At 55.6% G+C, this 20,490-nt stretch overlaps 1 protein-coding gene across 1 annotated transcript in view; it reads right to left on the bottom strand.

The window, feature by feature from the left end:
• Positions 1-3,800: 3,800 nt before the first annotated feature.
• The window catches only part of NMT1 (N-myristoyltransferase 1), a 41,675-nt gene continuing 24,985 nt past the window's right edge, over positions 3,801-20,490 (bottom strand). The window contains exons 3-12 of the mRNA XM_002719442.5: positions 18,984-19,128; positions 13,070-13,188; positions 12,233-12,324; positions 11,081-11,197; positions 10,165-10,335; positions 9,394-9,502; positions 6,147-6,317; positions 5,469-5,636; positions 4,749-4,886; positions 3,801-4,164 (exon numbers count right to left, since the gene is read on the bottom strand). Of these exons, the coding sequence (XP_002719488.4) occupies positions 4,144-4,164; positions 4,749-4,886; positions 5,469-5,636; positions 6,147-6,317; positions 9,394-9,502; positions 10,165-10,335; positions 11,081-11,197; positions 12,233-12,324; positions 13,070-13,188; positions 18,984-19,128 (1,251 nt within the window). The 3' untranslated portion in view covers positions 3,801-4,143. The remainder of the gene's footprint in view (positions 4,165-4,748; positions 4,887-5,468; positions 5,637-6,146; positions 6,318-9,393; positions 9,503-10,164; positions 10,336-11,080; positions 11,198-12,232; positions 12,325-13,069; positions 13,189-18,983; positions 19,129-20,490) is intronic.

Genomic DNA, 20,490 nt, shown 5'->3' with positions numbered 1-20,490 from the left:
GGTTCAGATGATTTCCTGAGTTGAACAAGGACGACCAGAGCCTCAAGGGGCGCAGAAGGGATGCACTGGGGAGCCCGGGTCCTGGGGTGCTCAGGGCAGTTGGGAGGGCCAGGCAGCCAAACCGTAACCCCAAGGTGGGAGGCATGGCAGGGCTGAGTGTTTTAGTGCATGAGGAGCCATGAAGAGCCGTGGGTCCCCCAGAGCCAGCTCTGGACAGGTCCTGGCTGGGGGTTGTGCCAGGCGAGCACCAGACTCAGGGCTGAGCCCCTTATCGGCTTCTCCTTTCTGGGTTAGTGTAGCCGGAGGCAGGGTTGTCAGCTAGGACGAGCACCCCACCCCACCCCCCCCCGGAGAACTGCTTTGAGGGCAAGAGTTTGAGGCTAAGGGTAGATGGGAGCCACAGTGGCGACCTCCCGCAGGGCTGTGTTCTCCCAGCCCAAAGCTAAGGCAAGAGTGAAGGCAAGAGCCTGCAGGAGCCGGAGCAACCTGGGCTGGGAACGGGAGGCTCGGGAGGTGTCAGGCAGGCCGGGCGTCCTCTCAGGTTCCTTGGAAAGGGCCTTGGAGGCAGCAGCCACAGGGCCGGGATAGGAGCATGGGGTGAGTTCCAAAAGGTACGAGGCAACGTGAAGGCTAAATGCGGCTCCAGGGCCCAGCCGCGGGCCCCATGGTTCATGGAGGCCTCAGGACACGGTGGAAAGGCCTGGTGCCTGAAGGAGCCGCTGTGGACCTGGACCGAGGGGCTGGGACTGGCTCTCTGCCAGGGTGCTAGGTGCCGGCCCAGGGCCCAGCTGCTTCTCCGGTGTGGACTTGGGTCAGCACCACTCCTCTCTGGTGGGAGGGAAGATGTTCCGTGTGGCCGCTGCCATGGGCCCTCCTTGCAGGGCTGTCATCCACTCCAGGCCAGGGCCCAGGCCCCAGCGGTTCCAGTGCCACCTGCTGACCAGAGGAATACCAGGACGGCAGAACAGTTTGTTCAGCTGCTTCCTTTATTAGAAACAAGTGAGACGGATTGAATAGAACAATTCATTTGGTATTTCCTCCCCCACCCTGGAAATGGATGCCCCCCACAGCTCAAAGAAAAGCCGAGACAGAAAGGTGAAGCTGCCGCCTCCATTTGCAGAGGGACCTGCCTGCCAGTCAGTACTTGCGTTTCATTGGGTGAACTCGTCCTGAACAGCCTCTAGGAGCAGTCCGTCTGCAGGCCCGGCCCCACCCTGCAGCAAGGCAAGACCGGGGCCTCGGGTCTCCTCTGGTGTGGCAGTGGGGTGGGCGCCGGCCAGAACCACTCCTGCCCCTCCCCTGACCAGACAGTGAGGTCCTCTCCTGCTTCTAGACTGCAACCAGTGAAGCTGCCCCAGGCCCTGGGCCCTTCGGCTGGTCAAATGCTGGTCATTCCTGGGGAAAACCCAAGCCCACAAGGACACCCACCTCTGGGCTTCCGAGAGCAAGTAGGGGGTGCAGTGGCAGTTGGAAGGGAGTTGCAGGCAAGGCCTGGAATCTTCCACGAACCTGGGAGTTCAAGTAGCTTGGTGTGGGCCGGCCTTCCAAGCCAACATCTTCGGCAACAGGCATGCAGGGGAAACGGGCTTGACATGGGCACCGGCCTGGCACGAGGCCTCCTTCCTGCCTGGTTCTCCCTCTGCACGGAGACGGCGTCCGTGAGGTCAGCGCAGAGGCAAAGGCGGGAGGTAAAAGTCGTCTATGAAGCACAGCAGCCAGGAGGCCCCGACAGCAGACGATGGGGCCAGGCCCGAGGCGGCTTCCAACAGCGGCTGCCTGAGGAGGGTCAGGTCAGAGGCCTGGGCTCCTTCCTTTGTTTGGTTCAGGCCAGCATGGGGCCACTGTTCTGCAGAGTTCCCTGTGGGGACGCCCTGAACCCCACGAGGGTGCTCAGTTCTCACAGGGCTTGAGTGAAGAAGCCAGGGGCTCTGAACAAAAACGAGACCAAGAGCAGTCCCCAGCCGACGCCCTGGAAGGGTCCCCAGGGGGAGGGAACAGCAGAGTCCAAGGAGCAGGTCACTTGGTTTTGGTGAGGGAGAGGCTGGAGGCTTTGCCAGGGCCTCACCGTTTCCATTCCACGGCTGGGCCACCCTCAGCACAGCTGCCTCCAGAGAGCTGTGCACCCCAAATCTCCGAGGCAGTGTGGGCTGGGACTTGGCCCAGAACTGATCAGCACTAGGACACAGAGCCTTTCCAAGTTCAGGTCCCGCCCAAGGTAGGAAAGACTTGGGTACTTTGATCTTGATACCCTCACAGGTCGGGACTGGAGGCGCCGGGCCTGAGGTCTGTGGGGCTGGGAGGCAAGCCCCGCCTCCCCGGCTGCTCCCTTCTGCGGAGTGCAGCGCACATCTTGTGAAGAACAGCAGCTTCTTTGGTCTGGGTGTCTTGGAGCCAAGGGGTCAAAGGCTGGCCAGCACGGACTGCTGGGGGCTGCAGTCTGGCACAGGAACAGCAGGGAGAAGGGAGGCCCCTGCAGGCCCGCGGAGGATCCGTCCAGTGGAGCTGCCGGCTCTCAGCAGTCTGCAGGGTGAGCGGCACCGAGCAGTGGGCACGTGATTTCCTCCAGCTTCGGGGACTCGGCGGAATGAGGCTCCGGCAAACCACACCAAAACCCACAGCCTGCAACAAACCCCGCTGGCCTGCAGAGGGCGCCTTCAGTTAGCAGGACACGGCTGGCCCGGCCTCCTGGCTGGGGCTTCCTTCCCCTACGAGAAGCTGAGAGGCGAAAGCAGCAAGGATCCCCTCCCCCAACACCATACACACGCTCTGCACTCATCTGCTTGTTCTGGGGCACGGGTGACACCCAAGCCTGGTCGGGAGCTGCTGAAATGCACAGCCCAGTCCCGGGGCCACGTGACTGAGCAATGCCTCTGTGGACCACCACGTGACCAAGTCTTGATTGCTTGTTGGAAACTGGCAGTGTCAATAACCATCACTCCCACCAAGAAAATCCACAGAACAGCTTCAGTGAAGTCAGACTCAGACAACGGCCCTGGGAGATCACTTGCTGCTGAGTCCAGATCTGCCTCCAGTCACCACTTCGGCTGCCGCCGTGAGCTGTCTTAGAAAGCAGCACAGCACGACACGGCAACCGGGCTAAAGGCACAGGCCAGGGCCTGGTGGCTAAAGGGTACCGGCCCCACCACCCTGGTGACAGCAGGGTGCTGGCTCTCTGCTCTCTCTCAGAGGAGCTAAGCAGGGCTCGCACTGACGCGGTCTCTACAAGGTCCCAGATGCTACAAGGAGGTCCGAGGTCCCCTTCAGACTGCCAGTCACCCTAGGCAGTGGCAAAGCAGAATCTCACAGAAGATTCTTCCATGTAAGATTGGCAACGGCTGGCTAGAGCCTTTCCGCTGGGCTGCAGAGCGACCTCCTCCGGGAGCAGGCCCAGGCTACGGGAAAAGGGACTGGATCAATGAGCTCTGCTTCCGTGACTGTCCCCGGTGCTCAGTCTCAGAATCCAGAACAGACCTGGCCCCGGGTGAGGGTCAGCCAGGGGCTCCACTGCCACCCGTGAGACCTGAGCCCTCTCCAGAGCTGGCAGCATCCCCCCGCTTTCCCTCCCTTCTCAATCGTTCCCGCCAATTCCCAAAGGGAACTGCATGGGGGATGGGCTTCCCAGATCCTCGTTCTCCTGCTCCCTAAGACGTCACTGCCTGCTTGAAGGAGACGGTTAACTGGACCAACATGTCTGCCTGCCACTGTCCTTGGGTTCCAATCGTGAGGAATGATCTGGATTCAGCTTTCCATCAGAGACCAAACATCCTTGTACATTTGGAACATGAAAGATATTTAAAATATTTATATATATAATATATATATATACTTTTATTATTCACCCGTTAACTCCATAATATGCCAATCACGAGCTACTTTTCAGCAGTTACATTCCCTTAATCACGGCTGCACGAGGATGTGAGTAACTGGAAAACAGGGAGACCAGAGACACAGCCAAGATGACATCACGCAGCCTACGCCATGGCAACACAATTGTCAAGTTCGCTGGCGGTTTGGTAAAGCCGGTTCAGTTCTGTTCCCTTAGCCAGGGATTCACGTTTGTGAAAACTGGACCAACAAGTGGTGGGGTTCCATTTCCTGGTTTGACTTCTCAGTGGCTTTATCCAGAATCTCACTGGCGCCTGGTTACTGTAGCACCAGCCCAACCTAGGAGAGCCAACAGGGAGAGGCAGGGCTGAGTGCATGGTGGCCCAAAGAACCTCCCGCTTCCCAGATTGGTCCTGAAGTTCCGGCTGAGCCCACAGAACACCAGCCAGGCCGTGAACAGACTCACACAGAGCCTGGGCCTCTTACTCAACCTCTGTGCCATGGTGTCCCTGTGTGTTAGATCCTTCAAAGCAAGACGGCATTGAGGAAAACCGGGTCCCAGGTAGTGTCCTGCAAATGCTGACCGGACCCAGGCTGGGGCTGCCCTGTGCAGCTGGGGAAGGGTCACACGGGACGAGCGTAGCAGCCCGAGAGGAGAGACACAGACCTAACTTCCTGGCTAACCAAGGGCACCACAACGTCCATGGTCTCCTCCGTTCCAGCAGAGGCGGCGGCTCAGCCGGTGGGAAGAGAACCTAGAGACCACTGGAGCCTGCCTCCTCTGCCATCGTCACACCACTTGCTAAGAGGGGACACTGATACGAGGGATGCATAAGGAGCACGTTTTCCTAGGGCTCAAACACCAGGCGACAAGAACCCAGACTGCTGCTGTATCCCAGGCCCCACCTGCATACAGCACCTACCTTCTCCGCCCCCATGCTGGGGCACTTCCAATTGTACAGGTAATACTGCAGGTTGCCATCCCCTATGCCAAACTTGAGCTTCTCCAGGAAGGTTTTATTCTCCATGAGATCCAGTGCATTGAACACATCAAACCCTTTCTGCACAGCGGTGGGAAGCAACAAGGACAGGTGAGCACAGGTGACGGCTGCCTCACCCTCCTGGCCCCTCTGCTATCCTACATCGTGAAACCGCCCCGGGTGGCCACAAGGGCCATGTTCCTTCAGAGGCTCCAGCTGCTCTGCCAGCGCCAAACTCGGGACAGGCCCTGGGGGCACACATGTGACCGGCGCAGACCTGCCCTGTGGATGCACTCCTCACTGCTGGGGCCCAGAGCGCCCACAGGGCGGGATGGCGTCAGAACCCCAGGGTAAGGGGCCCACACCCTCGTCTCCCCACGCAGAGCCCTCGGCCTGCTCCCACGGGGTGCGCCCAGAGCAGGCCCGGCCAGTGGGGCCCCTCTGTGGCGCCTGCCCGCTAGGCTGAGCTGGAGGAGCGCGAGGCCTTCACTGTCTGGACACGCCTCGCTTCCTGCCCACCTCGGATTCCGGCTGAAAACTGCAGGGCCCTTATCCAGACAGAGCAGGAGGGTGGGGGCAGCGACCTGCGGCGGGCTGTGTTCACAGCCACCCCCCACCCCACAATCTCTCCAGAGCCCTGGGCGCCCCCGGCCCGCGCCTCACCATTTTGGCGAGAACAAGGGCGTCACTCATGAGGTCTAGCAGAGGGGTCTGGGTGTGAACGTTGTAGAAAGAATAAGCAGCTTTGAGACTCTTGTGGGTTGGATGGTTCATGATGGTGGAGGGCAGCGTGTAAAAGCTCAGGAAGTCCGTCACCTCACCGTTCGCGCTCTGAGGGGAAGACCAGAGGAAAAGGCAGGGTCACGCGCACAGCGTGGCAGTGCAGCCCGGGAACAAAACCACTCCTGTTACCGCCCCTCCAGCCGAACGGGTGGAAACTGAAACGGGATACGCAGGGGCGGGAAGCGCTCTGGCTAAGGCTGAGGGCACTCGAGGACAGCCAGGCTGGGCTGCGGGCTTCCACTGCCTGGGCATCACCAGGGCCTCTCCCCGCAGCTCGTGTCCGCGCAGACAGTGCCGCTGGTGTCTGCCAGCCCTGGATTACGCTGGGGCCCGAAGGCAGGCGGGGAAGCGAAGTGAAGGCTTACCTGACTCTAAGGGGCTCGGTGCTCTCTGTTCTGCGTGGTCACAGAGCCAGGCCCAGAGGGCATCTTTTCGGCAAACACGAGTTTAGAGAGGAGCAAACCTGGCAGGCCAAGGAAGTGCGGAGCCAACGGAGCTGCTCCGGGAGGCGCTGCTCTGCGACTGCGCGGGCAGCCCGGAACGCCCCGCCCCACTCACCTCCACCACGAAGGTGTCGATGATGTTCTCCTGGGGGTAGAACCAGTGCTCCACTTCCTCCCGGCTCATGACTGGCGTGAGGTGGAACTGCTTCAAGTAGCGGGTGAGGAGCTGGTGCACTACGGGAATGTCCTTCTTCTCCATTGGTCGCAGACCAGCTGTCTTGGGGGTCTGGAAGGAAGACAGCAGTCAGCATCATCCAGGGCCAGCAGAAGCCGCTGTCCCTGCCGTCGTCCTCAGCCAGTCCTCACTCCCCGCGCAGACCCCTCCGGCCCACATCCTGCCCCTCAGTAGGTTCTGCTCTTGGCTGGCCGGCTGGGCTGGCGTCCAGGTCGGCTGTTGCATCACTCCCATCCAGGCTGCCTTCCTGAGAAAACACTTCCCATCCTGCCACGCCCTTGTTCCAAACTCCCCGCAGCCAGAGCAGGGTCTCTGCCCTCCGGGCCTGCGGGCTGTGCCAGCTGGAACTTGGGGATAGCCCTGTGGCTCTCTAAGAGGGCATTTCTGCCCCCCAGGGGACATCTGACAACACCAGAGACATTCTGGTTGTCACAACTAGGGTGGGAGTGCTACTGGTTTCTGGTGAGCAGGAGCCAAGAAAGCTACTAAACAGCCGGCCACGCATGGGACAGTCCTCACGACCAAGTTCCCTGGCCCACAGTGACAACAGGGCCACCACTGGGGGCCTCGCGCCTTCCCGCACAGCACAGGAAGCCTCCCCGGATCGCTCTGCACCTGCGCAGCCTCCTCACGCTGAACTGTGGCTCTCTCTGCTCCAGACACCCCTCATCTCTCAGACAGCACCGTGCCAGCAGCGCCCCTGGCAGGACACTGGTGCCAGCTGAGTTCAGAGAAGCACCCAAGCCCCAAGACTGCATCTAAGCCAGCCTCCAGGCCACAGCTACTTTCTCTTTTTTTTTTTTTTTTTTGACAGGCAGAGTGGACAGTGAGAGAGACAGAGAGAAAGGTCTTCCTTTTGCCGTTGGTTCACCCTCCAATGGCCGCCACGGCCGGTGCACTACGGCCAGTGTGCTTTGGATCAGCACCGTGCTGATCCAAAGGCAGGAGCCAGGTGCTTCTCCTAGTCTCCCACGGGGTGCAGGGCCCAAGCACTTGGGCCATCCTCCACTGCACTCCCTGGCCACAGCAGAGAGCTGGCCTGGAAGAGGGGCAACCGGGACAGAATCCGGTGCCCCGACCAGGACTAGAACCCGGTGTGCCGGCGCCGCAGGTGGAAGATCAGCCTACTGAGGCGCGGCGCCGGCCTACAGCTGCTTTCTTGTAGAGAAATGCTACAGTGGAAGGAAACCACGTGATCCCCGGGAGCAAACACTGCAGCCCAGGCTCGGGCTCACAGAGGGGGGGCTGGCAGCAGGGAGAACAGGGCGGTTCACCGATTCTATGGCTCAGTCACCACCTGACAGCCGCTTCCCAGGGCAGCAGCTGCCTGGAAACCTCGCTTCCCGACCTCCGCTCTCATCCCTTGTGCGCCGTCAGCTCTCCAGGAAACACGGCCTCATGCTGCACGGCAGCTCCCACGCTGCCACCTGAAGTCCTGGGCTGAAAAACGCAGCCATGCTGGGCCCCTCACCACAATGTGGGGAGACCCTGATAGTCTTTTTTTTTTTTTTTGTAATTTTATTTTTTAAAGACTTATTTATTTGAAAGGCAGAGTTACAGAGAGGTAAAGGCAAAGAGAGCAAGAGAGATCTTCCATCCGCTGGTTCACTCCCTAGATGGCCGCAACAGCCAGAGCTGAACTTTTTTCTTAGAAAGATTTATTTTATTTATTTGAAAGACAGAGTTAACAAAGAGAGGTAGAGACAGAGAGAGAGGTCTTCCATCTGCTGGTTCACTCCCTAGATGGCCGCAACGGCCAGAGCTGCACAAATCCGAAGCCAGGAGCCAGGAGCTTCTTCTTGGTCTCCCATGCGGGTGCAGGGGCCCTAGGACTTGAGCCATCTTCCACTGCTATCCCAGGCCACAGCAAAGAGCTGGATCAGAAGAGGAGCAGCCGGGACTAGAACCGGCGCCCATGTGGGATGCTGGCGCTTCAGGCCAGGGCGTTAACCCGCTGCACCACAGTGCCAGCCCCATCTCTGGCAGTCTTAAGAACACACTCTGCCTGCCCGCCTAGGACACAGATAAATCTATCTCAATAACCAGAGGCAGAAGACACCCCGCGGTCCCCAGAATCTGCTCTGGGCAGCGTCTGACCACACTGCGGCGGGCTCTCTAGTGCTACAGGGGCCAGCACTGTACAGGTCAGGCTGCCACCTGGGACACCCACATTCCTCATCAGAGCACTGACAGTTTCAGCTGCTCTGCTTCTCATTCAGCCTCCTACTTAATGCACCTGGGAAGACGGCACAAGATGGCCCAAATCTGAGTCCCAGGAGACCCGGATGGCGTTCCTGGCTCCTGACTTCAGACTGGCCCAGCCTTGTCTGTGATGGCCATTCGGGAAGCAAACCAGCAGAAAGATCTCATTCTCTCTCCCTCTCTGTCACCCTACCTTTCAAATAAATAAATAAATAAGGAGACGGGATACTAGCTTCCAGTCCAGCAGCGGATGAGCCTGACTCCAGGCCGGTGAATCAGGCCTGGTTCTGGTGAAGCCAGCGGGCGGCCCTGACCAGCGAGCACTCAGTCCCTGTGGCACACTGCTCAGCACACCGCTGACTGCAGTGCCCAGGAGACAGCAGGGGCTTAAGCAGCTCTACCTGGAGACCCAGGGGCTTTGTTTCTTTGGGAAACCAGGCAAGTGGACACCAGAACAGAACACCGCCTCACTCTGCAGTGTGCAGTCCTCCAGCACCACGCCTGGCCGGGGGCCTCCCTCAAGCTCAGGCCGCCCTCCTTGCCCTGCCGGGCAGAGGGCTGTGGACACTCGCCCTCTAGCTCACCCATCGGGCTCTGGCACATGGTGCGGAGCAGCTGAGGGGTAACTGGATTCATCTGTTTGTGCTTCATTTTGGCTAAAATTACAGAGTGTGTGTTCGCCAGTCTCCTAGCCTATCAACAGACGGCCAAGAAGCCAGCTCAGGAGACCGAGAAAGTCAAACTGAAACAAAGCCCAGGCTGCAGACAACAGACAGAGCAGGACTCTGGGAACTGTGCCTGGTTCACTTGCCTGGTGCCACGGCCTGTACGCCTCCTGCTGCCCCACACTGTCCCTCCCTCTGGCCGAGCACCAGGTCTCCCAGCCCCTCCCCGGCCCTGGGCGGCGCCCCCGAGCCCCACTGGCCTCAGGCAGTCGGTAGAGCTTCATGGTGCGCTGCATGGTCATGTTCCTGCTCAGGTGGGAGAACTTCACTTCGATCAGCTTCCGGGGGTTTAGGGACCGATGCCAGTACCTGTGGGGACACAGAGGCTTGGACCAGTCCCATTCAGAAGACAGAGTGTTCCACGTGGCCAGCAGGTGGCGTGAGAGACACGTCAGGCCCCACTCTGCCAGAGCTGGTCTGGCGCTATAGTCTTGCCCCAGTGAGGGCGGAGCGGCCACAGTTCCTCCTGATACTCTCTCAAGGTCAAAAGCCACCCCTCCTCCCGCACAGTGGCTGCCTGGGGGAGTGCTTCTCCTTCCTGGAGCTACCCAGAAGCTGCGCCTGTGCCCGCCTCCCTGCCCTGCTCTCATCCCCCGGTGGTTTTAGTTAAAGGTGCCCAGCAGAGGCTGTGCTTGCATCGCACAGGTGTCGGTCAAGCTCTCGGCCAAAGCGCAGCCAGCCATTTAGAACTTCAGGACACTTCCCCCAAAACCCAGCACAGAAACAAAGCCCCTGGCAGATTAACCCCGGGCCCTGACAGCCCCACACAGCAGCAGGCAGCACGGGCCGGGGACGGCTAATCCTTGCTCCCTGCCTGGCTCCTGCAGGTGCCCTACCACCCACCCACCTCACGTAGGGGCTCCTGGGCGCGTCCTGAGCTGGGACGCAGCGTTCTGGCTCCCAGTGACATCAACCCCTCAACTCGAGTGGGGCACCGGGCTTTTCAGGACCTCACGAGAAGACGATTTTACCTGCAGGTGCCAACAGGCTTTGGTAACACCACCCCGGCAGTGTAAACAGCTTGGAAAATGCCCTCCAGGTGGACCCGCCGAGTTATCTCGCGGATCAGAACAGGTGCCACTCTCTTGGAGCGCAGCTTCTTGTGGACACACAGGAAGTTGATCTCCACCATCTTCTTCTCTCTGGAGAGAGAAGAAAAGTCCAGGCGACAAGGCTGTTAACAGGGAAGGAAACAGTGACCTTTCAAGGAGGTGGGCCACAGCTGCAGGGAGGGGCTTCTGCACAGCTCACTGGGCTCCCTCCCGCTACCCCGCAGCCTCCACCAAATAAGAGGCCTGCCTCATCTCATCACAGACCGTTCTCCCAAAGGGAGGTGGGACTCGGGCAAACGCCGCTTTGTGAGGGCACCGGCAGCCGCTCCCTGAGGAACTCCCAAGGGTGGGCCGCAGAGCCCCACTGCAGCACGCGGGAAGCAGCACAGGGAACCTCCCAGAGTAAGCATGGGGACTCCAGGACTCCTCCAAGAACCCATAGCCTGTAAGTCTGCAAGACAGTGGCAGATGGTTCTGACACTTCCAGGGAAAAGGAAGAGTGGAGGCCAAAGGCCCCAGCACCTCTGAATCTGGGCTGCACTGGCTCCTGCCCACTCCTGAGGCATGATGGGAGCAGGGAGTGAGCCCTCAGAGTGAGCTCAGTTGGCACCCTCCAGCCCAGGTCACAGAATGGGAATAGCCACAGCTCAGACACGTGGGCCCAGGGACGACTTCCTGTTCCCAGGTCACAGAAGGGGAACAGCCACCTCTCAGACACATGGGCCCAGGGACGACTTCCTGTTCCCAGGTCCTGGATGCTGTCTCTCTGTGGGACCTGCCTACTTCCTTTCATGGGGGGGATGATGCAGGGAGTACGGTGGGTGCGGGTGCTTACGTGTCATAGATGTGAATGTTGGCTGGGATGGCACTAATGAAACCAACCAGTTTCCGACTTGAGACCACTCGAACCCCACAGTGCCACTGGGGGAGCCAGCCAGGTGGCCGGAGAGCCCTGGAAAAAGAGACAGGGGCTGTGGGCTGTGCAAGGGCTTGTTGTCTGAGCTCCACCACCAAACTTCACTTGGGCCACCACGTGCCTAAGGGGTAACAGCTGGATTTTCTTTAGGGCCAAGCCCTCTTGGACACAAATGGAATCACGACATAGCCACTTCTCATTGCTCAGCCCACTCGGCCTACACAGCTACCCAATCTGAGGCTCTCATACAGAGGGTTTCACGCTGGATTCAGCTTCTTCGTGCTCATTCTGACATCTTGAACCAGATGGGCCTCTTTGGCTCAGGGCCACCTGCGGTGTCCCCGGAGCTCCGCCCTCCACCAGCCTTGCAGGCACCACTGCCCTCTTCTGCTTGCCCCTGCTTCCTCTCCCAACCACTTCATGCAGCCCCTCTCCGTTGCAGCTTCGTGGCTCCACCTTCCTAGATTAGATGCTGCCCAGGCAGGTGGATGGCTCCAGCAGACAGAGCCGTTTTCATGCAACTGAGCGTGCTCAGGAACTGGACAGAAAGGACCCTTCTTTTAAATCTTGGCAGGCCTCATCCCCACCCTATCGTGGGTGATTTCTCCCTTAAAGTCCCCCTCACCCAGTCAGTTCGCCCTAAACAGGGTTTCAGGGGCAGGCATCTGGCTCAGCAACACCTCATACTGCAGTGCCTGGGTTTGAGTCCCAGCGCGGCTCCCAATTCCAGCTTCTTGCTAACATGCACCCTGGAAGGCAGCAGCTGATGGTGCAAGCAGGTGAACCCCTGCCAGGCACGTGGCACGTGGGAGCCCTGGATTCAGTTTCTGCTTCCTGGCTTCGATCTGGCCTAGCCCTGGCCGTCGTGGGCCTTTGGAGAGTGAACCAGCAGATGCGGGCTCTCTGCCTCTCAAAAAACAAACAAAAAAAACTAAGAAAAAAATGTTTCCATCTTAAATTCCACTGAAAGCAAGTCTTCTTTAGATGCATCTGCCACTCAAAGGGAGCTTCCTGGCAGGGAGAAAGCTCTGCCCTGCCCTTCGGAGTCCTAAGAAAGCCCTAACAACTCACCACAGAAGGAATTCCGGAGAGTAGTCAAATCGGAACATGTTGTCATCATCTTCCACATAGTTCTCATTCAGGAGGGTGTACAGTTCCTTCAGCTGCAGAGAAGCAGGGAGCTCACGTGGGCAGGGCACCGGCACGTTTCATCTCACACACCTGTCTTACCCTAGGCATGGCAGGACTCGCTCGGAACAAGCACCTGAGTTCTAACGGGGCAGAGTGGCCGACCAAAGGCCCCTAACTAAGCAAGCATTCCTCATTCCAGTCTATCAACAGCAGACAGCCACTGGGCTCGACTTCTGTGGAAGCGCTCGAAGACAGGACTCTCGGGGCTGGTCGGGAGTAACCACGAGCGCAGTCACTGCCGTCTCCCACCACAGCTGCCTGGCAGCCTCCAGCCCAGAGGCCTTCTGGACTCTTCCACCTTCCTGACTGACTCCATCTGCTGGCCCGAGTTTGCTATTACAGTCTTCTGTTCACATTTTCATCCTTCCTTACAGGGGAACAGATTCCTGAGGTCAAAAGAGGAGGCTCCGAATGGCTGGAGTAAAGAGGAGAGACCCTCGGACAGCCCCAGCCCAACAATCAGGACCGACTAGAGATTAAGACGAGGGAATAAATGGATGAACAACCACAAGATGAATGAAAACCAGGTATCCGATTTGGGGAGTCACAGGGGTTAACTCTCCAGCTGTCAGGAAAGCGCAGTGCTTTACGTGGTGTCCTGGTGCCCTTGAGAGGGGGGGCTGGAGGAAGGCCTGAGGAGACGCCATCTCAATGACTGCAGGACCTGCTGCGACAGTGGGACCCGACGCACACTCAGGCTGTCCTGGGCCTACTCACCACACCGCGGTCCCCTAGGTCCAAGGCATCCCAGGTGAAGCCCTGGGGCAGGGTGTAGGGCTCCTGGCGGATGTTGTCTTTGTCAGGCTCCACAGGGCCGTGGGTGTTGACTACTTCACCTAGAAGGAGAACACAGCCCTGAGCCTCACCCTCTGCCTCCTGGGGGAGGGAACAGGCTCAGCTCAAAAACTGACCACAGGCCTCCTGTCCCAAGGAGCCCCCCATCTGAAGAACATTCTGTGCTTGGCAACTGCAAGCCATCTCTCTGGTTACCCTTGGCCCCTGACCGAGGGCCAATTCATGGCAAAACCTCAGAACAATCATCGGGATCCAAGGCGGCTCGTTCTTTGGAAATCCTTTTAAATCTCCCCGGGGTTACTGAATGACAAACATTTATCTTTACTAACTCGGCTCCCTGCCTCCCGGTCGGTGTAAAGAGCAGGCCCGTGGGTCTGGACGGGTTTATAAGGAACTGCAACAAGGCTGCTTTTGTGTCAACACCGACAACAATGAACTGGGCCCATTCCTGGACCAGACGATGGCTTCCAGGCGCCAGGCTCAATCCTGGCCTGCCAGCCTTGGCTTTCGGCCACGTGGACCAGTTAACTGGGCCGCCAACTCAAGCCCTCACCGTCCAGTCCTGCAAGTGCCTTGAGGCTGAATCACCCAGCCGACACGGTGCTGTCGGGAAGTTACCCTGCGACACGACATCCCCACCCTGAGCAGCAGCGCCTCCTCTGTGGCGGCGCGGGGTGTGCGGGGACGGCTCAGACAGACACAGCCTCACTTCACCCCAAGCTGACCTGGGCTCGCGATAAACTCGGACGAATTCACACTCAGTTCTGTCCCGTGGATTTACTTAGTTTCTACAATTCAGTCACTCACATGCACACTCAGGAGAATGCAATGCGCAGTGCATTTGGAAACTGAGTCTTTGTTCAAAAGGGCCCCACTCCACACAGTGCTCCTAGGACAGCGCTCTGTATACCCTTGGTACTTAATTCAGGCTTTCAGTGACTTCCAGACCCCTGACCCAAACATTTCATTCTAACGTGTAGCAGGCAGCTCCAGACCCTCAGGACAGATCTGTGGGGCAAGCGTGGTGGAGACGGCCACATCAGGCTACAGCTGAAGACTGACCACCCACCCCCTCTCCTCCTTGCTTGACACCAGCTGTGTGGCCCCTGCACCAGGCACTAGGGCACAGCAAGGGAGCAGACCCCAGCCTACCAGACACACACCACCTTCTGGGGAGAGTCAACAAGGGAGTCATTCCCCGTGCGCTAAAGGCCAAACACCGGGAGGGGTGGGCAACCTGGGGGACCGTGGGCAGGGAAGCCGCCTGCTACCAGGACTTCCTGGCTGCATTTTTCATCCCTAGGTAAGAAACTGCCCATGTGGTTTATATTATAAAGTAGCTCTTGTGAATTAGTTTGACTCAATTTGCTTCCAATTCACTGTTACGTATATTCAACATTTTTTAAGTCTACAAGACTGTCAGCCAGAGACCCAGGGAGAGCACCACACTTCTGTTCCTTCTGTCTGTGATCGTTGCCCGCCTTGCACTGAATTTACACCTTTTCCAAAATGCACTGCAGCACCTTTTTCTCCCCAGTGACCTCTGTAGCCAGGAACACTGAGGGTCTTCCCTGTTGTATCACAGTAACATCAAGGCCAACTCTTCTCACTGAGGCTGGTTCCTAGGTCTCCCACGGCCCAGCACTTGCGCTCACTCACTCCTTCATCAAGTGTTCACTGGATCCTAGGATGTGCGAGTCCTGCGGCCACGGCCGGTAAGTAAAACAGACACAGACCCTCACCTTCCCAGACGTCAGAGAGAAATGCGGGGCTGCACAAAGGGCACAGCAAGGACACAGCCAATCAGCTCCAGGACACGATGGAGCAGCAAACAAATGAGGAGGACATTTGGAATTTGTTTTCAAAGAACCCGGAATCTTAAAAGAAACCCCCCGGGGGCCAGAATAGCAGGAAAAGCCTCCACCTGAAAGGCAGTGAGACAGAGTTTCCATCCACTGGGTCATTTTCCAAATGTCTACGATAGACAGGGCTGGGACAGGATGAAGACAGGATCAGGAACGCCATCTGGGTCTCCCACACAAATGGCAGGACCCAACAACTGGAGCCATCACCTGTTGCAGGGTGCACCTTAGCAGGATGCTGAAACTGGCAGTGAAGCTAAGACTCAAACCTAGGCACACTTAGATGGGAGGTGGGCATCCCAAGCAGTGCCAAACCCACCCCTGACCGTTCCCTTTGTGGTTGTTGTTAATGATCTATTTATTTATTTGAAAGGCAGAGTGACAGAGGGGAGAGACAGAGACAAAGAGATCTTCCATCTACTTGTTCACACCCGAAATGGCCCCAATGGTCAGGACTGGTCCAGGCCAAAGCAAGGAGCCCAGAGCTCCATCTGGGTCTCATATAGGTGGCAGGGGCCCAGGAAATTGAGCCACCCTTTGCTGCTTTACTAGGCACATTAGCAGGGAATGGATCAGATGCAGAACAGCCAGGACGCAAATCGATGCTCTGGGCAGAATGTTGGCATGGCATCCCAAATGGGTGCTGGTTCGAGTCCCAGCTGCTCCACTTCCAATCCAGCTCCCTGCTAATGTCCTGGGAAAGAAGCAGAAGATGGCCCAAGTCCCTGGGCCCCTGCACCCATGTGACAGACCTGGAAGAAGCTGCTGGCTCCTGGCATAGGCCTGGCACAGCCCTGGCCATTGTGGCCATTGGGGGGGGGGGTGTAAACCAGAGGATGGACGATATCCCTGTCTCCCTGTCTCTCCTCTCTAACTCTTTCAAATAAATAAATAAATAAATAAATCTTTAAAACAACAACAACAAACAAACAAACAAACAGAAGGAGGGTGAGAGGGATGGGGGAAGGAGGAAGAGAATACCATAATGCTCTTAGAATTGTATCTATAAATCACACAGAATCTGTTAAAAACTAGTAAAAAAAAATAATAAGAATGGAGGCCAACATTGTGGTGTACTAGGTAAAGCCACTGCCTGTGATGCCAGTATCCCATATGGGTGCCAGCGGCTCCACTTCCAATCCAGTTCTCTGCTAATGGTCTGGGAAAGCAGCAGAAGATGACCCAAGTGTTTGGGCCCTTGCACCCACATGGGAGACCTGAATGAGGTCGCTCCCTAGTTCCTGGCCCTGGCTGTCGCAGCCATCTGCGGAATGAGCTAGAAGATAGAAGGCCTTCCTCTGTCTTTCCCTCTCTCTTTGTAACTTTAGCTTTCAAAATAAATAAATAAATACATCTTTTTTTTTTTTAATTCTAAAAATAAATAGAAGAATGGGGTGGTGGGACTGTGGCCCAGAATCCCATGTGGATGCCGATTTGTGTTCCAGCTCCCTGCTGATGTCCCTGGGAAAGCAGCAGAAAATAGTTCAAGTGCTTGGACCCCTGTACCCATGTGGGAGACCTGGATGAAGCTCCTGGCTTCTGGCTTCAGCCTGGTGCAGCTTTGGCCATTGCAGCCATTTTGGGAGTGAACCAGCAGATGCAAGATCTCTCTCTTTCACTCTCTCTGCCACTGCCCTTCAAATACATAAATAAACAAATCTTTTTTTTTTTAATGGTATGATTTGAAAAGGGGAATGAGAATTTACTTAGGGGAACACACACTCCCTAGTTCCACTCTGACTGTCCTTAAAATAGTGTTATAACACTAGGGAGTGTTATAAAGACAAGCACTTCTATGGCCCAAGTCCTTGGGCCCCTGCACCTGTGTGGGAGACCTGGAAGAAACTCCTGGCTCCTGGCTTCATGTTGGCACAGCTCTAGCCTTTGCGGCCATCTGAGGAATGAACCAGTGGATGGAAGACCTTTCTCTCTCTCTCTCTGCCTCTCTGTAACTCTGCCTTCAAATAAATAAATAAATCTTTAAAAAAGGCACTTCAAATAAATAAATAAATCTTAAAAAAAAAAAAAAAAAAAAAGACAAACACTTCTATTTAGAAGACCCTTTAACAGGTGAACTTACGGAAGATTTTCAACCTGTGAAGGAATCTGAAAGGGCCAGCATTACGGCACAGCAGGCTAAGCCATCGGTGCCAGCAGAGTCCCAGCTGCTCTTTCAATCAATTCCGTTAATGCACCTGGGAAAGCAGCAGATGATGGTCCAAGCAGTTGGACCCCTGCCACCACATGGGAGACCAGATGCAGTTCCAGGCTCCTCACTTTGACTTTGGCTGGCTTTCACTGTTGAGGCCATTTGTGGAGTGAACTGGTAGATGGAAAAACTCTCTCCTCTCCCTGCCATGCTGCCTTTCAAATCAATCAATTAATCTTGGGGAAAAAATACCTTTTGCTTTAGTGGAACACAATCTAAACAAAACTCTCCCAAGAAGGCAGGGAGTGCTGTGAACTTAGGATACTTGATATGTATGAATTTTATAATCATCACTGCCCCTGCCCCCACTCCCCACATAAGTGGCAAAAAATTAAGCTAAGGGACTGGGACTGCGGTGCGGCAGCTGCTGCTTTTGACCCCGGAGCCCTATCCTGTCCCAGTGCCAGTCTGGGTCCTGGTGCTCTGCTTCAGTCCAGCTCCCTGCTAATGCACCAGGGAAGGCAATGGAAGATGGCCTGAGTGCTTGGACCCCTGCCACCCATGTGAGAGACCAGGATGGAGTTCCTGGCTCCTGGCTTCTGCCTGGCCTAGACTTGGCTGTTGTGGCCATTTGGGGAGTGAACCAGCAGATGGAAGATCTTTGTCTCTGTCTCTCTCTGCTTCTGCCTCTCTGTCACTCTGCCTTTCAAATACGTAAATGAACCTTTAAAAAGATTACAGCAAGCTGCAGATAGAGGCCAGCATTGTGGTGCAGTGGGTTAAAGCTTCCCATATGGGTGACGGTTTGAGTCTCTCTCTCCTCTAACTCTGCCTTTCAAATAAATAAAATAAATCTTAAAAAAAAAAAAAAAGGGGGCTGCAGATAACACTATTTTAAGGACAGTCAGAGTGGAACTAGGGAGCGACCTCAAGAATGCAACTAACTCATCCCTGGTTAGGTGGGACTTCCTGCAGAGACGGGTCCGAGGGTTGAAGCGACCACTCTTCAGAGCCCACATCCAGAAGCGAGCAAATCTTGCTTCTCCTTCCTGAGGGTGCCAGGCCCTCCTGAGCAGCTGTGTGGCTCCCTGGCAAGGTTTCTGAGAACTGAGGCCTTTCTACACGTACAGGTGAGAAAAGAGGCAAATGGCAAAGCGCTCCCACACCGCGGAGGGGCAGGAGCCTACTCATCGCAGTTCACCTCTTCACCACATCCACCGTCTCTGAAGACTGCAGCCAGGCCACTCGTGCAAATTTCTAATGAAAAACAAAATCAAAACTCCAAAACCCACGTGAAAACTGGCAAGCTGTGTGCAGCCACCACGAAATGCCTCTGTGGGATTTCACTCCCAGGCGGTGTGGTCACTGGGACCTCACCCTAGAACCTGCAATACTCCGACCCAGTGCCCGGCTGGAGGGCACTGCCTGTCCAGGAGGCATGCACTGGCTGAGACATGGGCCAGAGGCCGGGAGTCTGTCCCTTCCAGAACTAAACATCTGCCCAGTGGAGAAAGTATCCCTACAGACCTAAGCAGGACAGACATCTCCACTCATCAGGGCCAATTCACTGTTTTTCTTTGCAGATTTACACTGGATGAAGACGGACTACATGAATCATGACTTGTTCTTAATGTGTACTGCTGTGACGTGGTAAGGCCTCTGAACAGAAGTCTTTTCTATATTGTATTTTAAAGACTACCATCTAAATATAGCCACAAGGCACCCTGGGACGCACGTTCTTTCTCTCACGCTGAGCCTGGAATTCCCATGGCAACAGTGCTCCGGCGTGTTCTCGCCCTCACCTAGGAAGAAAGCACATACGCACCCAGCTTGGGGACAGGCTGTGTATCCCAGAACTGGTAGCTCCGCTTGCTAGCCTCCTCCATGGTTTTGGCAGGTCCCTGGCCCACTGAGAACAGCTCAATGGCCTTCTGTATTTCCTGGATCCTCTCGGCTGGCAAAGAGTTCATCTGGGCGAGAAGAGTTGGGGACAGAAAAGGCCCATTATATGAGTAAGACAGGATTAATGATGAGTCCACGAGTTGAGAGGTACAACTCCAAGAAGGAGTGGGGTTCCTCATACTAATCCCAGAGGCCGTATGTTAGACAACTGGACAAAGTGGCTGACCAGGAGCTATATGATGGGGGCCCTGCCTGGAGGGTTTTTCCCCTTCCCCGCTTCTTACAGTTCTATAGCAAAAGTAACACATGCTCAGTGGAAAATTTCAAACAATGCAGAAATGTAAAAAACATATAGAAAATAAGAACCTAACAATCAATCCCATCCCTCAAATACAATTCTGGTCATCAACAGTCTTAACCTGGGGGATTAAAAAGAGGCAAATATAATTCCAAGCTCTTTTCCATGCAAGTTCCAAACACACTCACTTTTCAAAAACTAAAACTGGATTGTGTATTATTCTACAAATTGCTCTGTAAACACTATATCTTAGCAATCTTTCTAAGTGAAGACACAGAGAACTACCATGATTGTAATTTATATAAACAGAACACATTCCCTGTAGTTCATATACACAGTTTTAAGAGCATAATGATGCTTCCCCCCACCCCCTCCCTCAGACCCATCCATCTAGCAACAGAGTTCACGGTATGCGTGGAGCACAGTATCTTTAGCCGGCCTCCGACTGATAGGCATTTTGGTGGTTTCATTCTTCAGTTTTACAAGCAGCACATTTTCTTGTACATCTATTTTTGTTCACTAGACTATACATTTCTGCAAAACAAAGCTTAAGAGGCTTGATGGGTCAAAAGGCAGGTACATTTGAAAGTATGTATCATCAATTTGCTCTCTAAAAAGAGACCATCAGGGCCTGGTGTCGAGCCAGGGCAAGTTAAGCCACCGACTGAGACTCCCGCGTCCCACTGCGGAGCACCGTTTCGAGCCAGCTACTCCTCCCCCAATCCAGCTTCCTGCTGATGCACCTCAGGTGCAGCAGATGCTGGCTCGAGTACTTGGCTCCTGCTACCCACGAGCAAGACCTGAATGGAGTTCCTGGCTCCTGGCTTCAGCCTAGCACAGTCCCCGATACTGCTGGCATTCTGGGAGTGGATGGGGGATGGAAGTACTCTCTCTCCCTTTCAAATAAATAAAAACAAAAAGAAATAAACTATAGAAAAAAAAGGAAGCATCAATAACCTATGGAGCGCCTGTTTCTCCAGACCTTCATTACTAGATTGACAAAATCTTAATCACTGCCAATCTAGGAGAAAAAAAATTATTGCTTTAATTTTCATTTCTTCCATTGTGAATTTACCTGTTTTTCATCCACTGGTTAAATATTAATATTTTTTTCTTTATGAAATGGCTATTC

Source organism: Oryctolagus cuniculus, chromosome 17 (assembly GCF_964237555.1).
Source record: "Oryctolagus cuniculus chromosome 17, mOryCun1.1, whole genome shotgun sequence".
Taxonomy (NCBI): Eukaryota; Metazoa; Chordata; class Mammalia; order Lagomorpha; family Leporidae; genus Oryctolagus; species Oryctolagus cuniculus.
This window is presented reverse-complemented; position numbering and strand designations above follow the sequence as displayed.